The sequence below is a fragment of the Plectropomus leopardus genome, chromosome 3, assembly GCF_008729295.1.
Source record: "Plectropomus leopardus isolate mb chromosome 3, YSFRI_Pleo_2.0, whole genome shotgun sequence".
In the NCBI taxonomy this organism is placed as follows: domain Eukaryota; kingdom Metazoa; phylum Chordata; class Actinopteri; order Perciformes; family Serranidae; genus Plectropomus; species Plectropomus leopardus.
The window spans coordinates 23,288,245-23,311,981 of NC_056465.1; the positions used below are offsets into that span (position 1 = coordinate 23,288,245).

Sequence of the window (23,737 nt, forward strand, 5' to 3'; positions counted from 1 at the left end):
TCTGCACTGCTGTACCCCCAACACACTGTCCCAAACCGTCTGAGAGATGATCCTTTTGTAAAAGACACATTTTGTACTAATGGTAGTAATTGAAGTGGGAAGATTTTCATGTTGCTGTGTGAAATAAAAAAAAAACAAAGACAGGTGTTCTGTCCAATAAAATCAACCAGTAGAAAATGAGCAGAAGTCTTCCTTAATATTATTTTGTTATATTTAAAGTGGCTCTTTATTTTTAATGCCTGCCTTTATATGGGCATTTGTATTGGTTTTTCGTGGTTACATTATTTGTTTTCTTGTTCATAAGACTAATTGATGGTTACTTTATAGCAGTTTTGGAAAGAAATTAAGTACATTTACAACCATCGATGGTCACTTGTGCTTATTTATATTTTATGCTACTTTATTTCTCTACCCCAAAACATTTCAAATGTACTTTTTGCATTCATCTGGCAATTACTTTGCAGAGTCTGATTTCACATAAAAAACACATGGTCTGACAACATTATATACATATTTTCCGGTAACTTAGACCTCAGTTTTTTCTAAAATCCTTGCTCAGGCCCTGATTGTTACATTTCTTTAGTTTGCCAACTTCAATAAAAGCTTGCAGGTAAGAGACTCAAGCAAATCAATGTGCAGAAAAAATTAAACCACAAAAAATATGTATATACATAAATATAGACTACAGTGCTGCAACTTCTTCCATCTCTTTGTTATAATATTATACTATTTTTCCAGAATTGTGGTTTGTTTTGGCTGAGGGGATAACTGATAAAATAAGATAAAACTTAATTCATGTCGAGGGAAAGCATGTAATAAAGACTATCATAACAAAGTAGAAAATGTATGCATAGCAAGTATAAAATACAATATATGGCAAATTTAAGACTTAACTATAAACAAGATAACACTGAAGTGCAAGTACAAGAACTGTACTGGACATACTTTACATGGACATAGAGAAATTATAAGAATTTTGAAAAAAAATAGTATGCAAGAAAAACATGCATTATGCTACAATATAACACAATTTATACTTACAAATTTTATCAGAAAAAAATACAAAAAAAAAAAAATGATGTAATGAAATATATAAGAACATTTAAGAATGAGTTATCTTTCATAAGTAATACAAATATATGAAATTTGTGGAAATATTTGCGAAAGAAATATAAGAAGTATGTGCAAACAAGTGCATCTTACTACAAGTGTGTATAGTTTATAGTATAGCATAGACAACTTGTATTTTATTACTCCTGTAAAGAAGATATCACAAAACTGTGGATTAATATACTTCAAGTAAACACACACGAGTTAATCCAAGGCCTTTTTTTGAGCTTCAACCCACCACACAAAGCATGCACCAAAGGGCTGTACAAATATTCATTTAAATTCAATTTCAGTATCAGTTAGATCCGTAAAATACAATATCACAAATCACAATAAGCTGCAAAAGGATTTACAACATATACCATCCCTCTGTCCTCGGACCTTCACTGCGGATAAGGTATACCCTTAGTGCAATACCCTGAAGTGCAAGTACAAGAACTGGCTCACATTAAGTTTCAAAAATGTAATAACTATCCAAGAATAAGGGGTAAAAATAACAAAACAGCTAATAATACGGTGCAAATAGTCAGGTGAAAATAGGCTTATACAATAAATAAAATGACACAAACATGTTACCAGTATTAAATCATAAGTCATTGCTAATGAATATATTTGTACAGTGTTAGATCTGAGAGAGGAGGTTTAAGAGAACCAGATATGATAGTTTGCACGAGTAAATTCATATGGATGAATCACAGACTGTGTATTTTTTATTTATTTAGTTATTTTAATGTTTTATTCCTGAGGAGGAGGTCCGGTGCCGGGTTTTTCAGCGGCCTCTGTCTGTGTCTGGCAGCAGCGCAGCATGAAAGCAGTGGGAAACAGAAACACTATGGCTGCCACTCTGTCTCTTACTCAGGTAACACTGTCTCACAACTCTAATCTAACGACTGCAAACGGTTTGTGCCTCCTGCCTCTCCTGCTCGGAGACATTTCGACACTCTTTAGCGAAACCGGGTCGGCAGAAACGCGAGCTTACCGCGACCCTCGTCCCTCTTTGTGGAAGTTTAGTGCTGCTGTGACTGGGAAAAGTTTCTGCCTAATCTCTTTGGGGACTGCGTAAGGGCGTAGCTAGCTAGCTAGCATGCTAGCTAACAGCTAGTTAGTGAGCAGTGTTGGGCTGTTTTAGAGCCGCTTTATCAAACTTCAGACACGCCGTGTAACGTTATTGGGCTTCGTGTCGGTCGGGGGTGTATATATTAATGTTTTGTGCTGGTTCGCTTTGCTGCAGGCTTGTTGGTACTGTCTAAAGACATGTTAATACGAGATACTCATGTGTGGCTCTGTTGTGGCTTCACTGTCATATCTGTGCTAGTGGAGCCTCTGCTAACACCGCTAAACACTAAACAAGTTACACACGGTAAACGTTAAAGCACACATTGGTGATTTATTTGCGTTTTGTGTTGCTTGTTTCGTGATGAGACCCAATAACCAGCCTTTTAATTGATACTAATGGTCGTAAACATGCTTTACTGACCGGGTTAGTGCTTTTCACTATGACCTTTCTGAAGTGGACGTTAACTGTTAGCTTGTTAGCCGCTGCGGTTGTTGTAGTGTCCATGAAGTGAACAGAAAAACTCAAAATAGTTGTTTTGCAACCAGTAAGAGGAAGTTAACGCGAGCAACCACCAGTCAGCACTTCTGTTAGTCTGTTTCTCGCTTATTTAAATGCTGCGATTTGTGCGGAAATGTGTTTTTGTGCACGCTAAATAAGTTATTTAGCAAGTAGCAGCCAGCTACTATTAAGTAGGTTACAGTCCCAGACTTGTTACCTGAGCCACTGTTGCCTGTAACAACAGACAGGAGCTGTCTGCCACCAGCTTTATCATCTCACACACGAGTTCAGAAACCTGTGTTCATATCTCTGTTGTGAAACTTCATGGGTTTGTCTTGTTCGTCTTAAATGTGTAGTCAGCTTTTCGATAACTCACACTGACCTACTGCTTCATGTTACTGGTGACATTAGTTGTTTGCTTTTTTGTTAATACGTCCAGTTGATTTTAACTTTATAGCAGTTTTGCAAAGTATTGAATGGGCACTTGTACTTATGCATTTTAATTTTATGCTGCTTTATAGCTTTGCTCCTAAAAATTTAAAATGTACTTTTTGCATTTGTCTGACAGCTATAGTTACTTTTCAGAAACAAGTTTCACATAAGAAAACATATGATCTGATAACATTATTTACATTAGCCAACTTCAAAAGTAGTTTACAGAAAATCCAGAGAATCAGTGTATAGGAAAATTAAACCAGATTTAAATATATTATATATATACTTACATACTCATACTTACAGATGAGTTTAAAAACCTGTGTTCATATCTCTGTTTTGTAAGACTTAATGGGTATGTCATGCTGGTTTTAAGCGTGCAGTCAGCTTTATGATCATCCTCATAATGACCCACTGTTTCGTGTTACTGGTGATGACATTAATGTGTCATGGGTGAATTAGGGAATTGAAATTTCCAGAACAAGCTAGACTCGTGTGTGAACTCCTGCACTTTAACATATCCTGCTATCTGCTGCAGTTTTGTAGCTGGGGAATGATTGAGGGGTGTTTTTTCACTGCTCAATTAAAGAGTCACCAGTACAATGACCACAGTGTTACAGCCGCCCAACAGTTCCAGGCACACTATTGTGTGTCACAGAAAATAAGTTGCATTGGCCACAGAAAGATAAGTGTGTGTGGACAGTTAACTCGCTGTAAAATTGGCGGTTGACAGAGTTTACAGATAACTCTGCGTCGTCTTCTGTGCCTGAGCTTTGTGTCTCTTATTTGGCAAGATGGGGTGAATTTGCTTGATTTGTTTCTCTGTGGAAGAACATTAAGGCAGCTTTAACTGCTGGTTAAATAGCCACTCCCCAGTTGATTCATAGCTTGACAATTACTGTCCACTCCTTTCCTCCTTCACTGCACCTGTCGATTTAAAAGCACGATTGTCAGTTTCAGCTATATGGAGAAGGAAATGCTGATTCTTTTCCTGTTCAGCCCAGCAGAGGACAATTGAGTTAAGAGCGGAAAGGGGGGTGTTTAGGGAGGATATGACAGAAGGCAAAATTAGCTGTTGTCTGTGGTGTGACGCCCTGTTGACATTGTCTAAAGCTGACCATCACTAGGCTTTGGAAGTGTAATCGTTATTCTGATGTCATTCCTCTCTTCCTGCAATTCAGCAGAAACCTTTTCTATCATTGTGACTCATAGATGTTAGTGTACAGTGTATGACACATACTTTATCTCTCCAGAAAATGGGCTCGTCTTTGCCACACAATAGCAATGCCTCTAAAATAACTGAACTGAAATAACCTAGTTAGTGCTTAGACCATTAGTTGATTTAGGTAATTAATTGCAGACAAATTTGATAATTGTTAGTGAAGTCATTTGTCAATCAAAAATGCCAAACATTTACTTTTGCCACCATAACACATGGGACTATTTGCTGCTTTTCTTTACATTGTATTATTGTAAATTGCACGCCCTTGTGTTTTGCAGTTTTGGTCACCTACCTGGATGCTTTTGATGACTTTTTCGCTGTGTTTTTTGGCATTTAATAAACTACACAGTCAGTTGTTTTTTGAAGAAATAATAGACAGATTAATCAAAAAGAAATTATTAATATAAATTAAGCAATAGCTGTAAACTTTCTGTGCAATGCATCAGTCTCTTACTCTATGTTAAATTGCATTGTCCCTATCAAATAAATATATAAATTCAGTTCAATTCTAGCCCCAATCAGACACCTGTATTGTACTTCCATGTCTTGAATTGTCATTTTGCTTCCTTAAACATGAGGCCCATTTCTTGAAGAAAAAAAAAAACTGCTTTGTCGTGTTGTCTTTCATGGGAGAACAAGTTTTATGAGTACCTTTCTTGAACACTGAATTAAACAAAATACTGCATTTGTTGTTTGAGCAGTGATCAAAGTCACTGTGTTCAGTTGCACCCAGCAGATGTTTTGGGCTTTTGACAAATAATCCAGCTGTTTTAGTGGAAAAATTCAGCTGTTTCATGATGATGAAAAATCAAGCTGAATTTTAACATATTGGTTGTAGTTTCTGTGTGTCTGCATCTGCCATCTGTAATGGATCAGTCTTTTCTTTTTTTTCTTTCTGACAGCTGCCTTGGCTCAGTGACGGACACACTTACTTTAGCCAGCAAACACTTGTTGATCACTTCAGCTTGTGCACAGCAGAATTGAGAAAGCATTTCTAAATTGTTAGTTTATTCCCAGTCAGATTATTTTAATTGTGATTTTCAGGATTTGATGTATTTCGTGCTTAACCTCAAAGAGGCCACATGAGCAGACACAGGTGGTGATTGTTAGAGCTTTAAAAGGTGCTTTAAAATGTGGTGAAAGTCAGCGCTGGTTTGATTCAGTCTTAAATATGTATTTTTCTTTCTTTCTTTACAGCTCTCCAGTGGAAATCCCATCTATGACAAATATTATCGACAGGTACGCAAATATATCTTCCCTTCCAAAAAGAAATATTGTTATTGTTATAAGTTATTGAGATGAGGCACTTTATATAAGTTAATGTCATTTACTTTGCTTTGAATATCTGCAGAATTCAATGTTAAGTTTTTTCACTTGCCTGATGGGTCCAAAATCTAATTGCCTGAAGTCAATTTTTGCTTGCCCCTAATGAAATTTATCTATTTATTTGTGGTTATCAAATAACAGCAAAGTCTAAAGTTAAATGAAATGTTTAATCTTTATTTTGCCCACATCCTCTGACGCCATTCAAATATGAGGCTATTATGCAATGGACCTAGCCCCGGATCTGAGTACAAAAAAAAAATGTTCAATTTGTCTGATCACTGTGTGCTGTCAAAGGTGGTCTCGGGCATGGTTCAGGTTTACGTTTCACATCAGGTGTGAAAATCAGCAGTACCAAAACACGGAAGTGGACTGCTATTTAATGCGAGTAGCAGATGGCAAATGGAGCTGCAAAGGCATTTTGCAATCTGGCTGATCTCCCCCCCAAGATCTGCAAAAATGTCTGGCACGCGCCAATCTCATCCTCTGAGCTGCAGGGCCGTGACTGATAAAGTAAGAAGGCAGGCAAGAGGGTCGTTCTTGACATTGCCTCTAAAATATAAGCAAAAGTAGGTGAAATACTAAGGTCGACTCTGTAGTATGGGCTTGGGATCTTGCGATTGGCGTTCTTTTCTACAACAAAGCGCCACATAAACAAGTGTACACGAACACGGAACAACATTGCTAATGTGAAGGGTGAGGGTGTGCAGTCGTACCTGTGAATGGTACAAGTAAAGAGGGGTCGACCGATATTGGTTCTCAGGGCCGATACCAATGCTGATTATTAGTAGTTTAGGAGATTGATAACTGATATCTGGCACCGACATGCATTTACAATAAAAATGAAAATCTGTCTCTCAGTATTTAGAATTAGGGAAATTTGTTTAAATGCCTTTAGCAAATGTTTAATCAAAACTGAAACTTTCAACATCAAATATAGCAAGTTCCCAGCAACTTTTTTTTTTTTATAAAGTCAAGTGAAAATTTAAATAAAAAATAAATCAATAAAAACAGCTCCTTGAGGTTTTACAAAGAAGTTCCTCCCATGCTGACATGTTCTTTGTACTTTTTGATAAATTAATTTTTATTGGCGAGGATTAAAAAAAAAAAAAAAAAAAAAAGCTGATTTAAATAATCGTCAAAACGCTAGATATCAGACCCGATAATCGTCCAGGCTGATAATCTGTCGACCCATACAAATCACTTGTACCTAATATTAAACACGTGAATTCTTTTTTACCACTTCCATGATCATACAAGTGAGTAGCTAGATTTACTAGCCAGAAGTGGCATTTTACTCACCCCAGTCAGTCTTTGGATGTATTGTACAGTACCATATATCAATAACTTGTATTAATAATAATTATAATAATAATTAATATTGTTTGATTCAGTCATTTTTATTTGATTTGACTGTTATTAAAAGTTGACTAAAATACAAAAAAAAAAAACAAATGAGGGAGTAATACTTGTTTTGGGTGCACTGACCCTTAAGCTTCAGTAAACAGTGGTGTTGCATTGAGCAGCGATCTCTGTTCTCCACTGTCAGTTCCGGTTTCTGTGTCCAGTAAAGGAAGTATCTCTATGAATTAATAATGTTTCCCTTTGCCTGACATGTCAGGGGAGCTCGCTGTGAGCCTCATGAAAGACTACGAACAGATCCAATACCAAGCTAATGGACTGCTGAGAAAATAGCTTTGGTTTATTATCTGTATTGATTTGAGCGACTCCTCCATCCCGCAGGGCAATTCTCAGTTTATTTGATGTTTATTCATCTCTCCTTTTTTCCTCCAATTCAACTATATATTTAGTGCTGTGGTCTAAAGCTTTTGGCTAATAGGAAATTCAGTGTCTTTCTCATTAGAACAGATGTGTTACTGATGTTTCTGAGATTTAATGAGCTCTAATGACTGTGTGTCCGGCCTTGTTTGGTGTGTGTGCAGGTTGATCCGACTGGCAGTGGGCGGGTGGCAGCAGCTGATGCGGCTCTCTTCCTGAAGAGGTCGGGCCTGGCTGACTTGGTCCTGGGGAAAGTGAGCAAAAGACTCTGATCAGTGCAGCGTCATTACATTATTATTATAATAATAATAATAATAATAATAATAATTATTATTATTATTATTATTATTATTATTATTATTATTATTATTATTATTATTATTATTATTGTGTTCTTGTTATCTTTGCTGTTTATGCTGATGGTATTTAATGTCTGTGTCTATGCAGATCTGGGATTTGGCAGACTCTGAACGTAAAGGTGCTCTTAACAAGCAGGTATAAATGCACTGCAGAGCCACAGCATAACTGGTTTGTTTGTTTTATATCCATCAAGAGCATCTGATCACTCGATTTTTGTCACATATTGTATGTCTGTTCCTCTCAGCAATTTTTCATAGCATTGCGGTTGGTGGCCTGTGCTCAAAATGGCCTGGAGGTGGCACTCAAGAGCCTTCATTTGGCCGTTCCTCCTCCCCCGAAATTTGTAAGTACTGTGCATAACAAATTTATTATTTTAATTTAAACATTGAAATACTAATTTTTTTTTGCAGAAGAGACTTAAGAATAACTGGGTTTTATTTATTCTCAGCATGACACAAGCAGCCCGCTGTTGGCAGGAGTGCCTGTTGATATTCCCTGGGTCGTCAAGGTGAGTTTATTATCTTTCATATCTTAATGTAAGCTGGTGATCTATGTTTATTTGTAATGTGCCCTCATACCTTTGTCTTCCTTACACAAAAGCCACATCAGATAAAATATGCATCCGTCACAGAGTACAAACTTTTATGCAGCGTTCATGCAGGATGCCCAACGCTCCACCCATCTTCATCTTTGCTAAGATGCTGATTGCATCAATGAGTCAAAACTGATAGAAGAGACTTCTGCAGATGTAGATTTATGAAACACTGCATAGATCTAAGTGTGCAGAAATCTCTTCTATCATGTTTGTGTTTATGTAAAATGTCAAATAAATCAAGTCAGCTCAAAATGACAGACATTAACAGCCATACAGTGTCAGTACTGTTTATCCATAAACATTAACCTTTAGTGCCTATGAAATTTTAAAGGCATCAGTAACAATTGCAGTGATTTATATTAACAGCTGACCAGCCTAAATTTCTCTGTTGCTTGTTGACATTTCTGATAACAAGTTACTGTGTCAATTATCAACAAATATTTTTTTCTCTATTATTAAAGTGATTTTAAAGGTATACCATTCAGGATTTGCTGCATACTTTTTGTAAACACAATATTCAAACTCCTCCTGAACACAAAGAGACTGAGAGAGCGACGGCGGTCAAGCAGACTGGAGAGTGAATGAGAGAGGGAGCGGCGTGATCGAGAACAAAGCAGTAAATCAGAGGAAATAAAATGTTTCTTTCTGATAGTTTCAGGGTAGTTACATTTTAAAGCATAAATAAACACACCTCTGCACAATCCTTCAGGAAGGTGTTGCATTGTAAGATTTTGTGTGAATTCTGCTGAAGCACATACTTGTGCATGTGACTCCACATCGGCCTCATTCAAGCAGACACACATTTCAAATCCACAGGGCAGAGAGAGAGACAGCTGGTTATTATGTTTTTATGTTATGTTTTCATGTTCCCAACCTCACACTGCTGTTGGCAAAATAAGAGGAAAATAAGAAAATGCAGATAGCAGGGTTCTCTGCAGATACCGACACCGCCACACACTTCTAGTGGGTCATAAGTGATGACTGAGAGGGATTACTCTTATATATATATATATATATATATATATATATATATATATATATATAATTTTTTTTAAAGTATGCCTTTAATTAAAGACAAGTTGGTTCATGTAATTTCAATTGAATTTAAATTAAGTGTTTATAGTGAATAACTAAATAAGAAACTGATCAACTTCTAAAGAAAGTGAAAGAAAATTCATCAATCAAATTAAACTTTGTACAGTAGACATTAGCAGTGAATGCAGTGATAGTAAATGCACATGGTTGTGTTTGTGTAGGTGGTGTCATTGTCTGTTGTTAAGACCTCTTCAACTGCTTGTTTGATGTGGGTTTGATGGAAGTGTGGAAAGAGGTTGGAGGCATGTTTTCTGCCAAATGTTGGCAGGGTTGATGTTGTTATAATTGCTGATCAGTGACCCCAGGATCTTCACTGAGTGCTAATCCTTTTCTGGAGCACAAGTTTCTTGTGTTTTAATTGAACACAGTAATGAAACAGGCTACATAAGCACTGCTCACTTACTGTTAAATAGAAATGAGGCACACACTGTTAGGAGAATTTATATTAATTTTAACTGGCTGTAAAAAAAAAAAAAAGTTTTTTATTGTAAGTAATTGTTTTTATGAAAATCAGTAACCCCCTTGATGCAGGCATTTATTAGAGAAACTTGTTTTTTTGTTTTTTACAGATGCTACGGCAGGAAAACATCAAGTCTGAATCCTCCGTCTCTATTCATTTTACATCTGTTTTGCTTTTTCCCTAGCCGGAGGAGAAAATGAAGTTTGACTCCATCTTTGACAGTCTGGGTCCAGTAGGAGGGATTCTAACAGGAGACAAGGTCAAGCCTGTCCTGCTCAACTCCAAACTGCCTGTGGACATCCTCGGCAGGGTATGACCCCTAAACAGGACACAATTTAATCTCACAACAAAGTGATTAAAATAACAGATGAAGTTAAAAGTACCAATTTGTGCAGGTGGCTTTAAAAATAACAGCTGGCTTCGTTAAAACATTCCTTATCAAAACGACTTTTATTTCACTAAAATTAACACAGTATTTCCTCTTTGCTTTCATTTTCATTTCATTTATTTTATAAAGACAACACACATTAATTAACATTTCTGTAAATGTGCCAGTGTTAGCCATCGGGCTAATTTTCGACTGCAGTCCTTTAGCAAGATGTTTTGAAACCTGTAAAATGATAAAATTCACATAACAACTGTAGCAGGACACCATAACGACAGCAACATCTACAACAAACAGGAACTCCCAGGACAGAACACAAGCCATGTGAAGCAACAAGAAACAGTAAAACAACAGTAAAAAGCAATAGCACAGAAACAATGTGTAACATTATAGCACAAAATAGCCATGCATGCAACATGAATCAACAACATATAACTTTTTAGCAGAAATAGTCATGCATGCAACGACACACACTAAACATAACATGCAGACATGCAGAGCAGCAACAGCAACAAGAGATAAAATACAAGAGTCATAATGTAGACCTTAATAAAATGTTAAAATATGCAGTTACAGGTTAAAAATATGCTTATATGCACTAAAGCACAGGCAGTCCATGCGACACAAAGTTAGACAGGTTGTCAATTAAATAGATATTTCATACATACCCATGCACAGCTGGCCACATTGCTACAGTCTAAATGATAAAAAATTATGAAAGTTGGGCAGAAAATTAAATCAGGGCAGAAACGAGATTCAGAAGTGAGTCAGAGCTTTCAGGGACGTGATCTTACGTTATGATGCATGCTTAACAATAGTGTCTTTGTGTGTGTTGAAGGTGTGGGAACTCAGTGACATCGACAGAGATGGCATGTTGGACAAAGATGAATTTTCTGTGGTAAGAAATGAGCTAATATCACAGATAAAAAGAAACCACATAGGTTGCCATTAGAGTTAGTTTCAGTTTAGGATGTTTTCTAAATTAATATATAAAATTCTGTCCTTTATCCCATGATGTATCACAGCATTGACCTTCCAGGCATCTAAAAGTCATATCGAGGTTTTCTAGCCGTTGTTTTCCAAAGGGTTTTTTCCCCAGTCCTCACAATTTGATAGGTTTTGCTGGATTTGAAAGTATACTTGTGTGCTTATATTATACGTACTATTTCTGTAGCCCTGAATGAAAGAAGATATGGAAGAAGTGTGATGACGGAATAACTACAGGATGTGTATTGGTAATTGTCTTTCATCATCGATTTGTGCTGCCCTTTCCCAGGCCATGTATCTGGTGTACAGAGCTCTGGAGGGCGAGCCTGTTCCCATGTCCCTACCACCTCCCCTGGTTCCACCCTCCAAGAGGAAAAAAACCCTCGGTGCCTCCCGTGATGCCCCTGTTACCCTCGCCCCCCTCAGTCAAAGACAGTCGCTCCTCCCACGCTGGCTCTAAGACCATGCCCCACCCCCCTAAACCCGCCCCAGCCCCTGCCCCAACACCAGCAGCTGCCCCTGTGAGTACGGGACCCGTCTCTCCTGCGCATGCAGTGCGTGAAAAGGTTTTGTTATACTTTACTAACACATAACATTTAAAATGATTTCAAACTGGCTTGTTCAGTGTGTTTTTCAAAAAAACAAGACGAGTGGGAGTGTGAAGGTAAGTTTTGAGTTAGTGCTGTGCCATCTGCGAAGGTTGTATTAAATTCTTTGATGGAGCAGCTAGGGTGCTGTATAAAAGTCTGTTTTGTTGCCCCGACAGTGGGTGGTGTCGCCAGCAGACAAAGCGAAGTACGATGAGCTATTCAGCAAGACGGACGGTGACATGGACGGCCTCGTGTCTGGACCTGAAGTCAGAGATATATTCCTGAAGACCGGGCTGCCCTCTGCCACACTCGCACGGATCTGGTGAGTAGGGATGACAATGCCAGCATATGGAGCAAACTGTATTAAACACACACTGTGGACATATTATGGTTTGTATATTACCGTTTTCACTTGGTCTTAATGACATTGGTTTTTATTAAATTATTTTTATTCTCTCATCAGTTTATATTTACAACTACAAATTGCAAAAACATTGGAATGTTGTGTAAGCATAAATAATTATTTTTTTATTTCCAGAAAACAAATAGTTTTTTTTGGAAATATACACTCATTCTGAATTTTGATGGCTGCTACATGTTCCAAAAAAGTTTGGGTCATGTTTAACACTTGGTAACTGAGGACTCTAATTGTTGAAGTTTTAAAAAAAGTTTTGTTTTTTTATTTTTACACAATTTAAAATAAATAAAATGACAACGATAACAAATAATATACGGTGCTGAGAGAGACAGAAAACCCAGTGGACTTATTTGAAACCTCCACCTAAAAATGCAGAAAAATGTTATAGAGAACACGGATAAAAAAACATAATGCAAAAAATTAGATGACATAAGCGACTGCAAACTAATGACAAATATTTTTAACGATGTATCCCCTGTTACCCTAAGTGATACTGGTGCAGGATGATAGCAGCAGTTTTCATGCCCTGCAGTGCGTGCTGACACATCACATCACATGGATTTTTATCTCTACACGGCTGATTAGTTTCTGTCCTGTTGTGACTGTACCGAACATGATGGTCAGTCAGGCTATCACAGACAGTCGTTGCCTGAGGTGTGGATCGTTAGTCTCTTATGTAACCTGTGTGTGTTTGTGTCCTCAGGGAGCTGTGTGACATTGGAGACATCGGGAAACTGACCCGAGAGCAGTTTGCCCTGGCGCTTCATCTAATCAATCAGAAGCTGACGAAAGGCCTAGAGCCTCCGCAGAGTCTCTCCCCGGAGATGATCCCTCCATCGGACAGACAAAACATCAAACAGGTGAGTCAAGTATATGAATAATATTCAGAGATGTCTGAATCCTTTCTTGTCTCCATTAAGCATGAAAATGTGCCTGTTGGTACCAAAAATGAGCATTTTTTTTGTAATAAAGGGAAACCTAAATTCGAATTACTGCATCCCGGGTGGTTACACTGATGAAGTTAAAAATAAAATCATACAATTCTTTATTTTCTGTTTCTTTTTGCTTATAAGGTTTGTGTTTCTCATATGCAATCATAACCAACTGCTATAAGTTTCTTGCTGAAATATTGACTGACATTGTTGCTTCTTTCTCCTGTTTTGGGGCATTTCGGATTATTTTTAAGCTTGCAGTTGTTTGTATTTCTTTTTCCTCTCTTTATGCAACACTTTTATGCTTTTCCCTCTGTGTCCTCTCTTTACACTTTTTACATTGCATCCACTTCACACGTGCAGTGGGATGATCCTGAGTGAGTGTGTGTGGTAGCTTGCTGATTCTTCAGCATCTTATTACTTTTAACAGGCTGCCTCTGTTTGTCGTCTTAGTTATTTGTTTCTGTAACTAAAACGTAATCATTTCACATCAGCATATCACTAAGAAGTAAGATGACGAGCAGAGGTTTCTGTTACAAGTTTTTTTGGATGCGTCAACAGCAACACATCAAGTCTGTAGATGCAGATCAATCAGCTTAATGATGTTATTTATTGTAGTATCCTCCCAGCGTCATTACCCTCAATTCAGTCTCCCTCCCATCTTGTTGTCTCCATCAGTGGCTTCCTGTGTAACTTTTGCAAAGCCATCAGCGTAGCTGTGTTGTTCATTTGTGCTGTGCCAGTTATTTCCTTTACACAGTAACATCTACCAAGTATCCAGGATTATTAATCAGCATAGCAGTAATTTTGCTGTTTCCTCTTTTGATAAAAAATTAGTCTGGGATGAGAGGTAACTCTTAACCATTAGTGATTAATCATCGGTGGGTTTTGTTACCCTTAGTAGTGATTTTAACCTTTTTGTATCCTGTGCCCTTCTTCCTCTTAAGAACAATGTGGCTAACCTGGCAGCTGACTTCTCTGCCATCAAGGAGCTGGACTCTCTCAGTAACGAGATTGTCGAACTACAAAGGTAAACTCTCGTTCTCATATTCTTTTCAAATTTGGTGAAAAACAAACATATTGTTACAGAAGCCATGTCAGTGCAGGTTATGTCACTGCAGGTGATGTGATGTAGCCTAAAGATGGCCTGTACTTGTTTAGAGTTTCCACTAATTAATTAGGATGTTCTTCGTCCAAGTTACATGATACACTCGTTACGCTGGTTTAGGACTGCAGCGTGCAACAAAAAATATTAAAGAAAACGATAAATTTGTGATGTGTGAGGCTCAGCTTTTATGAATGTATGCTGGGGAAAAGATTTTGGAGAAGTCGTTCATTATAACCCTGTCAAATAAAAACTCCAGATGAAAGACTGCTGTCAGAGCAAGTCACTATATCCCCTCTGTATCCTCTGTTAGCCAGCAGGGTGCAGTGTTTCCCACAAACTGAGAAAACCAAATAAATATCTGGAAATGTAAATGTAACAGGATTTAGGGTCAGCTTTAATTTAATTTCTTCTTAAACCACATTTAAGAAAAATGACAATAAATCTAGCTTGTACCTTGAAACAATTAATTTATATTAACTGCCAGTCCCAGCTAAAACTGGTATTTGTGATCCACAGTGGGTGAAAGCGTTAATGGTTGTGGTTACTGATTCAAGTAAAAAGATATCACTCACACTTTATTAGACAAAAAAATAATTGTGTTTTCACTGCATATCACCAAACACAGCAGATGGCTGTAAAGATGAATTATGTGTCCGCTCTTTGACAGTGAGGCAGAAGAAGAAAAGTGACAAAGAATTTAATATACAACAGCAAAAAAAACAAAACATCATTCAGCCAAAAAAAACCCAAGTTAAATACAACATTGAATCATCAACCAAAATATGTTTCAGTAACAGAATTTCCATTTTCCATGTTGGTTATCAGTATCTGTACTTTTGAAATTAATTTTCATCACAAAAAAATATTCAGTGCACTTATTCATGAAAGCTGAGACTAAGAAGTGAGAAGTGAGAAAGTTGGCCTACCACCCCATCCCCCACCTTTCGATACAAACACACAGATGTGCACGCACACACCCTAGGTGACAGCTGTTTCGAGAAAGGAAGGAGAGGTAAGAAGGATGGATAAAAGCAGAAACACTTCAGAAAGGTAGCACACCAAGAGGAGTCTGAAAAGATGATTCATGTTTGTGACTGCTTCAAAATGTGTCAGCAGCCCTCTGCAGAAGATGAGGAGGATGGTGAGGGTGAGGATGATGATAGGTAAGAGGAAAATGGAAGTGATACTCAGTTTGAGCTGACTGCAGTACTGCCGAGAGATAAATGTGTTGTTATCAAGGGATTTGTGTGTTTTGATGTTAGAGGAAAGAGAGAATATAAAAATAGCTGCTGATATTTTTAGTCGGTGTTGAAATGAATGGCAAAAAATAAGACATTTCTAAAGTTGATGGCTTTTTCTTATTGTTTTTTTCTTTAGTTCAGTTGTCTTAATGTCAAACTGAAGAGGAATAATAAGTGTTGTGTTCTGTATTTCTTTCACAAACAATAACTCAAATTGTAAGTGTAATTTGTAAATCCTGTCATTAGGCTTTCCTAAACAAATGTGAGAAAACAAATGAGCAGATTTCTCACTCATACAGTGACACAGTGCTCATCAAATAAAAATTTAAATCAAAGTGTTAATATATGTTTGTAAGAAGCTTACTCAATGTCTTTTTTCTTATACAGTTTTATACATAACATAGTAGGCGTTTAATGTGGTATAGTATAATATGACGTAAGTATGTGAATGAATCCAACACAGTCCAATGTTGAATATCCAAATCTGGATTAGACTACACTAATATTATTATGTTTATTGTAGAATTAAATTCCAGTTGTGGCTGCACAGGATTGTCCAAAAGTCAAAATTTATGGAAAAAAGATAAGATTTAATCATTTCTAAAATTCACACGGTATTGTTATCTAATGAAATATTCTGCTTTAGTCTGTATTGGCCTTTCAAACAGTCAAAAAACTGTAAGCTCGTTTGCTTGCTGCACAAAAAGGGAGGTAAACACCTGTATTAATGGGGAGGTCTGGCAGCAGACTAACTTAAAGCATCATAAATTACATTTTTTTACTAAAGAAAGTTAATTAAGATGAAAAAGAGAATAACAGATTTAAATGTCCAATGTGTAATTTTCTGCTGCAAGAGGTCTCTCAGTCAAAACAATAACAAAAGATGGAGCAATGCTGTGATTGCAGTCAGTTTCTAACAGTTGGAATACCTGTGTTGTTCATTGTTCAGGAGGCTTTTTTTTTTTTTTTACCAGGAATCAAATTATCTGCAGAGATCAAACAGACCCTGTAATTTACACTGGCAAAAACACTGAAAATGCTGTTCCACATTTCAAATGATTTAAACCTGCACTGACTAAAGCAGTTCACGCTAAAAATCAGTGTTTCTCTAATGCTGTTTGGCATGCCAAGGGCTAGAGGAGAGCTGCCACTAACATTTGCTCAGCTTGTTTCTCTGAAACTTAACATCAAAATGTCCATTGACTTAAGTCCTTTACCCAGTTAAAACTCTTAGTCAAAAACAACCAAGATCTTGGGCGCCCAGTAGCTCAGTTGGTAGAGCGGGCGCTCCATGTACAGAGGCCAAGTCCTCACCACTGCGGCCGTGGGTTGAGTTCCGACCTCAGCCCTTTGTCGTCCCCTCTCTTTCCCCTTTTCTCGCCTGGTCTGTCCTGTCTAATGAAGGCAAAAGCCCCAAAAATAATGAAAAAAAAAACAAAAAACAAGATCTAAAAATTGTATTGTAGAAAACTGAATCACTGGCAGACAACACAAAGGGGGTATGACACAACTGACAGGTGATGGCGACTAAACGACATGGACCGTTTCCTTAATAAGAATTAAGTTTTTTCTGTGTTTGAACATTGTTGGAAACACTTAGGATAATGCAAGAACACAACTCAACAAAACAAAACACTGGTCTAACTGTTTTTAGACATTTTAGTACAAAAAATTTACAAATTTTGAAGCCGATGAATCACTTTATTCACTTTATTGTTTTTTTTAGGCCTTTTTATTAATTTATTTTGGGGGATGAGGTCATAAAATATGACAACAGACATTTGTAGCTTCAGTTAGCTCAGTAGAAGCTTTGAATGTAAAAAAAAACCCGACATCCTCCGCAGCCTTAATGATTTATATATTTGGCGTGATTAATGAGGCTTAATGACTTGAGACAAAATCGGGTTGAAATTTTGGCGTCATATGTAGTACCAACACCTTGACTATAAGACACTCTGCGCAGTGTTTCTGGTGATCCCTCTTATGGAAAATAAAATACAGAATTATTAATTATCAGTTGCATTCAAGACAATATGCCTCCTGGCTCGTCGCCCCACCCCGTTCCATTTCCTCTCTGGCTGGGTGGATGAGAGAGTGAACTAGAGAGGATGAACATACGGGCAGCACAAATGATAGATGTTGTAGGTTGGCTCATCATCACTCGTCCCTCCTCCCTCTCTTCCTCCCTCCATCCTCAAGGCAGCCATCTGCCTCTCACTCATCTCCCACACATTTGACTGAGCAAGCACATTCTCACTGTCTAACAACATCCAGCGCCACACAGACGCACTCCACCTTTCCTCAAATCTCAAATCACGTCACACACACACACACACACACACACACACCTGCTGTAGCTGAAGGCATTCGGGCGGCTCGCTCTGTACTGTGGAGTTTCAGGACATCATGGTAGCTCAGGGAGAGGAGGTGGTGGTGGTTCAGGGGCAGGGGAAAGAGGGCTCAGTGGAGAACTGGCTGGGGATGGGTGGACTTGGAGTACCGGGTCTACCCTCTCTGTCCTTGGTGGCTAAATACTCCTGTCTCTTGTGCTGGACCCCCAGGGAGAAGAGCTCTGTGGAGGAGGAGATCAAGGAGAAGGAGGAGGCCATCAGACAGCGCAGCAGCGAAGTGCAGGTAAGGTCTCGCTGTCTTTGTCTGTGAGTTTGTTTTTGTTTCCAGTGAAGTGGACGCAGAGGGAAAGATTATGGTCAGCTGGAATCGCTGGCATTGTTGTGTTAATATTTTTGAGAAATTCTGCTTGTTTGCGCTGTTTTTTGTGATCAGTGCCTCTCACAGGACTGTAAAATGGACTGTGAGTGTATGAGCATGGATTTGTTTCTGCTGTAACTTTAATACTGCTGAGACTAAGCAGATTGTAAGAGGTGCTAAAGCAGTTGCTCACTTTTGTTGTGATGTATATTCTGGGGGAGGGGATCAATAATACATTTGGCCAGTATTCTTACACAGTTACCAGAGAGGGAAAGGCTGGTATCCTTGTGTAGGCGTGTCTGCTGCCTGCTCTGAGCCTGAGAGATGGGCTCTATTTTGGGAGCTCAAGGCTTAAAGGGCTAGTCTGCTCCGCTTTTGGGAATTCAGTCTGATGCTGGAGCGTGAGGGTGGATCTCGAGGGAGTCTCAAGCTGATGTAGCTAAATTTCTTTGCTGTACTGCAGGGTTGCCCCAAGTGCTTTTGGCTTTTAACTTTGTGTTGTGTTTTCTAAATATATCCTGACCATCACATATTGTGTGCTTTTTGGTTGTAGTGATCTGAGCTGCTATCCCTGTACAGACTCTACACTAAGACTTCCCCCTGCAGTGTTTCTCAGAGGTTGAGAATTTATTTGTGACGGTCTCACATGGTGACATCCATCACTTGAAAGTCAGCAGCAAAAATGGCATTGGTTTCAGAAGCTGAAAGTAATTTTCCACTGTAAGTGTGCATTTGCACTTGAAAGCACTGTATTGGAAGACTGGTTTATCAATACGACCTCTCAGTTGCATTCCCAAAATGTTTGAAAAGGAGAGCAGTTCGCACAAAATATGTTTTTTTGGTAGGTACGGAAGCAAATATAGTTGTGTTGGGTATGTACAGGCGGTGTCAGAGAGAACTAGTGATTAAGATGCATGCTACAAATCGTGATCGCAGGACCCTTGATTTGAATCTGGTGTATTTTTAGTTGCCCAGCTTAACTAGCAATAAGTGTGATATAAAGTTAAAGTGCAGCAGACAGCTGACTTTAAAGACGCCAAGATATTTAACATTGCATTTGATGCAAGCATGGATAAGAAATGACATATGACGTTTGGCGGTCATAGCAAGACGCTGTAATATGACTGTAAGGGAGGAGCTCTGCTTCAGCATTTTGGGGAGCAAGGGATTGACATTTTATTGATATGACACACTGATTGACAAGAAAATTCAAAAGTGATCTAAAGAAACAGACACACCTTTATTTACACCAACGTGTCAGGTCACACTGACTGATGTGCACATCATTACGCAACCTCCAGTGTTTTTTGTCTTTTGTACCTACTGAGTGGTCACTGTTATCTTGACAGCAATTTTTCTTGACTGTCGCTATAGAAACAGAGCGCAACCAATCATACTCTAAGACAAACGCAATCAGCGCCACAATATTTAACCAAGGATTGAAACACTTACAGAAAGCCTGTAGCTTGCTAAAAAAAATTAGAGCTGCACTCCAAATTGCTTTTCTTTTTTTTTTTTACGTTCAGTACGCACTGCAGCTGCCTTTCTAGTAAATGTACGTACAGTTGCATGGAGTATGTATACAACTGGGACATACAACTTTGTCATAACATTGCGCCTTAAACGTAAACCCTCTTGCTAATATATCTGTCGTAGTCCATAGCCTAAAAGAACTATATATTAATGTTTTAGTTATTCACACCTGTAGCAAAAAATATGTGGTACTTTCACTTCAGTGTCGTCCTTCGGTGCAGTTTCTGTCAGCTGTCAATGAGCTGCCACCTGTCTACGACTCAGTCGACACAACATCTCTTTTTCTGAGCAGAGGATTGTGGGTCAGAATAGCCAGAAATGCATGCTGGCTTGCATGCTGCAAAATGCTACCGGATGTAGTAGAACATCCTAATATTGTTTTGCATAGGCTACTGCATTTGACGTAATGTGTACTAGGACATACTAAATCCATTTCTGCCATACTAAAATAGTAGAGGCAATATAACTTTTATATTGACAATCTCAATATTGTTGGTCTAGCTCAGTGTTCCTTCTCCTTATCTTTCTTATTGTGGAGAAACGATCCCACTGAATGGCCAGAAGGGAAATATTTTATTTATTTCACAAATATTCATCAAGATCAAAACCAGGACAAATGTAAAAAGCAAACTGAACGATTTCTACGCGCAGTGTCTTCATTTGTGTTTATTTAAAAAAAAAAAAGATCATAATCAGGCCTTGCATAGTTAGCAGTTTTAGGCATTTTTTTGTTGTTTGTCAGCAGAGGCAAACGACAAGGAGGTAACTTCATGTAGTATAAGGTCAATGGAGAGTGATGAATTGTTTTCCCCTCTGTTGTGGGCTGGACTCAATTGCACTTTGTCTCTATTGGCGTAATATTCAAATTTGCAAAATAAACTAAACCAGGACAAGATGATGTCAACCCTTGTTTTTTAACCGACAAACATGTAGCAATAATATGACCTGTCAAACTGTTTTTGTTCACATGTAAGACAGGTTGAAATATTTCTTATTATTAGCCTGCCTTGTAAAGACTGCCGCTACAGTCGGCCTCATTCAAATTTGTCGGCGTCTCCATTGATTTGAAATGTGTGTTCGAAATTTCTCTCCTGATGACTAGCTTCTTATGTTAATTGTTCTAAATTCTATTTTAGTTTTTGCCCCGATTAGCCAGCAGAGTAGAGAGAGACAGGAAAATCTGGGATATGGAGGAGAAGACGTAAAACAAAGTTAGCCAGCCAGGATCAACCCAGAGATGAAGCCATTGTTTGGTATTTGTCTGAGACCACTAGTTTACCAGAATGCTAAATTTCAGCCCTTTTCACAAAGTAATTGACCTCCAACTCATTAAACATAATAATAATCATTTATTCTAAGTTCCTGAAAGATTAAAGAGCCCCTGATTTTACTTTCCTTAATTATTTACAAATTAAATAATCAGTGTAATTAAAGTTTACTATTTAAGCTCCCACTTTATTTATTTCCCAATCTGTTTCTTTTTTTTTTTAACCAAAGGTTTGCCCCAGGAAGAATACAGAAACACAGGCTTATTTCCTTCTGTCTGCTCTTTGGCTTGATGTCTGCAGGATTTACAGGATGAGGTGGCGAGGGAGAGTGAGGCGCTACAGCGGCTCCAGGCTCAGCGTCAGAAGGTCCAGGACGCCTTGGAGGAGCTGGACCAACAGAAAAGCTCCCTGGAGGAGCAGCTGACTCATATTCGCCAGCAGACCAGCCAAGAGACCAATCTGGTATGTCTCTGGAGTAATTTTCTTTTCATGAAAGATTAATTTATTCCAATACTGGGAAGCTGTAACTATAGAAATGACTGACCACTAGCAAAGCACATCACTAGTATTAACTGATAATGCATTCCAGTGCATGACTCAGTTCTCCTGAGTGATGAAGTTTATTTGTAATGGGGATGTGTGTCACAGATTTCATCGCTGCAGTCGGAGCATGAGGAGCAGGAACAGAAGATATGTCAGTTTGAGGAGGAGCTGGTCCAGGCCAGAGAGGAGCTCCTCGCTCTGCAGGAGGAGAGCAGGAGGCTGCAGGAGAAGGTCCAGGCCGCTCAGGAGCAGCTCACACCTTTGCAGGAGTCTGTCCGCGACTCCTTTACACAAGTTGCACAGGTTAGTTGATGTAAATCTGTGAACGTGTAGCAGGGAATATCAGGGCAGATACAGAGTATTAGTACTTAATGAGACTGATAACTGATATTTGGAACTGATTTGCATAAAAGATAACAATGAAAACATTTCTGTTGAAATTTAGAATTTGGAATAAAACAAACTCCAATACAAAACTTTATTTAAATGCCTTTAGCAAATGTTTAATAAAAACTGAAAAAATCAACATCAAATACAACAAGTTCTCAGCAACTTTTCTTTTTTATAAAGTCAAGTGAAAATTTAAATAATATGTGTTATTATTATGTTGTCTTTCTCTATTATCTTCATCTCTGCACTTTCAGGTTCAGCAGAAACTGAACGACCTTCAGGTGGAGGAGAGGTCAGTTACCGCCCAGCTCAGCTGGAAGAGAGCCCTGGAGGACAGCTCTCCTGTCATGGTCAATGGATCAGCAGGCCCCACTGCAGAGCTGCACCAGGGGGACCCCTTCCACCAGGACCTCTTCCAGGAGGACCAGCCTAAAGAGCTGAGGGAGGAAGAACCAACTGCTGTCTGCAATCAGCAGAAAGAACATTCAGATCAAAAGGAGAAAGAAGGAGTGAACGAGCGAGAAGAGGAAGAAGAAAAGGAGGAAGAGAGTCCAAAGACTCCAGAAGAGGAAAAGTTGAAACATGATCCCTTGGATGATCTCTATACCAGCCTAGCATCCTCTGACATGTACAATAATCTGTCGGTCCTCTCCAAGCCACAGGAGAAACAGGTGTGGATAACACATAAACCTGCCCTCAATCCTTTTACAGATGGAAAGAAGCCAGTGCTTTTTTCATTTTTATTGCGAAAACCCTCACAGTTCTACAAAATTTTAATTTAGGAGGAACATAATAATTTTCGCACCCATGTATGCAAGACCAGTAGACTTAGTTTACATTTGTTGCGATCACAGTTCAGTAGAAAAATTAAAATTATGCTAAATGTAAAATCTAAAGTATAACTTCTCAGAATATATCTCTGTCAGTAACATTAGTCCTCTCATGTCTCCAGGAACACAGCAGCCCACCACTCAACGTTTCCTCAGAGGTCACAGATGATACCGAGGAATCTCCTAAAGAGAGCCCACCAAAGGTAAAGACTCTGAGTTACTGAGGTCTACTTGTGCTGATTAGTCCAGTAAATTCTTTAAAACTCTGAAAATTGCACTGCGGACCTTTTGTTCCTGGAAGCTCTTTATGGATAATTTATCACGTGTAGTTTAAACACAACATTCACATCATTAAGTGTTCAAGCTTGCCAGCAGAAACCTTTCGATGCTTTACAGGTTGCATCGCCAGAGCCAGAGAGCAAACAGGAGCCAGCAGAGTCCCCAGAAACCCCTACCTCCTCGTTACCACCTCAAGTCGGCCCTCGCTCAATGCCGCCTCAGACCAGCCCCCCCTCCCTGCCTGAGATGGATTTCTTCAATTCAGACCCCTTTACTGACCGTGAGTCCCCACAGCACATCTTAAGTTCAGTGAACAGCTAAAAAATAAAATAACTAAACACTGAGGTTCTTGTGTTCGGATGAAGTTGACCCACTCCCGTCAAATGAATTTATTTTACAGATTTAATTGTATTTATTTTACATTTTAAAGATTTTGATTGCTTTCAGAGGAATACAGTTGATTTTTATATATATGTTTTGTACCAAAGCCTCAACGTAGTCAGACTTTTTTTACTTTACAGATGATCCATTCAAAGATGATCCATTTGGAAAAGCAGATGTTGGAGGTAAGTTAAACCTGTTATTTCATA

General features: G+C 38.4%; 1 protein-coding gene across 1 annotated transcript in view; it reads left to right on the plus strand.

The window, feature by feature from the left end:
* Positions 1-1,932: 1,932 nt before the first annotated feature.
* eps15 (epidermal growth factor receptor pathway substrate 15) overlaps positions 1,933-23,737 on the plus strand; it is a 28,822-nt gene continuing 7,017 nt past the window's right edge. The window contains 20 exon segments of the mRNA XM_042480947.1: positions 1,933-1,969; positions 5,520-5,561; positions 7,589-7,678; positions 7,872-7,919; positions 8,029-8,127; positions 8,233-8,292; positions 10,119-10,244; positions 11,158-11,217; positions 11,596-11,688; positions 11,690-11,872; positions 12,073-12,218; positions 13,018-13,174; positions 14,194-14,276; positions 18,157-18,229; positions 21,406-21,567; positions 21,754-21,951; positions 22,293-22,709; positions 22,991-23,071; positions 23,265-23,427; positions 23,669-23,713. Coding sequence (XP_042336881.1) covers positions 1,943-1,969; positions 5,520-5,561; positions 7,589-7,678; positions 7,872-7,919; positions 8,029-8,127; positions 8,233-8,292; positions 10,119-10,244; positions 11,158-11,217; positions 11,596-11,688; positions 11,690-11,872; positions 12,073-12,218; positions 13,018-13,174; positions 14,194-14,276; positions 18,157-18,229; positions 21,406-21,567; positions 21,754-21,951; positions 22,293-22,709; positions 22,991-23,071; positions 23,265-23,427; positions 23,669-23,713 — 2,353 coding nt within the window. The 5' untranslated portion in view covers positions 1,933-1,942.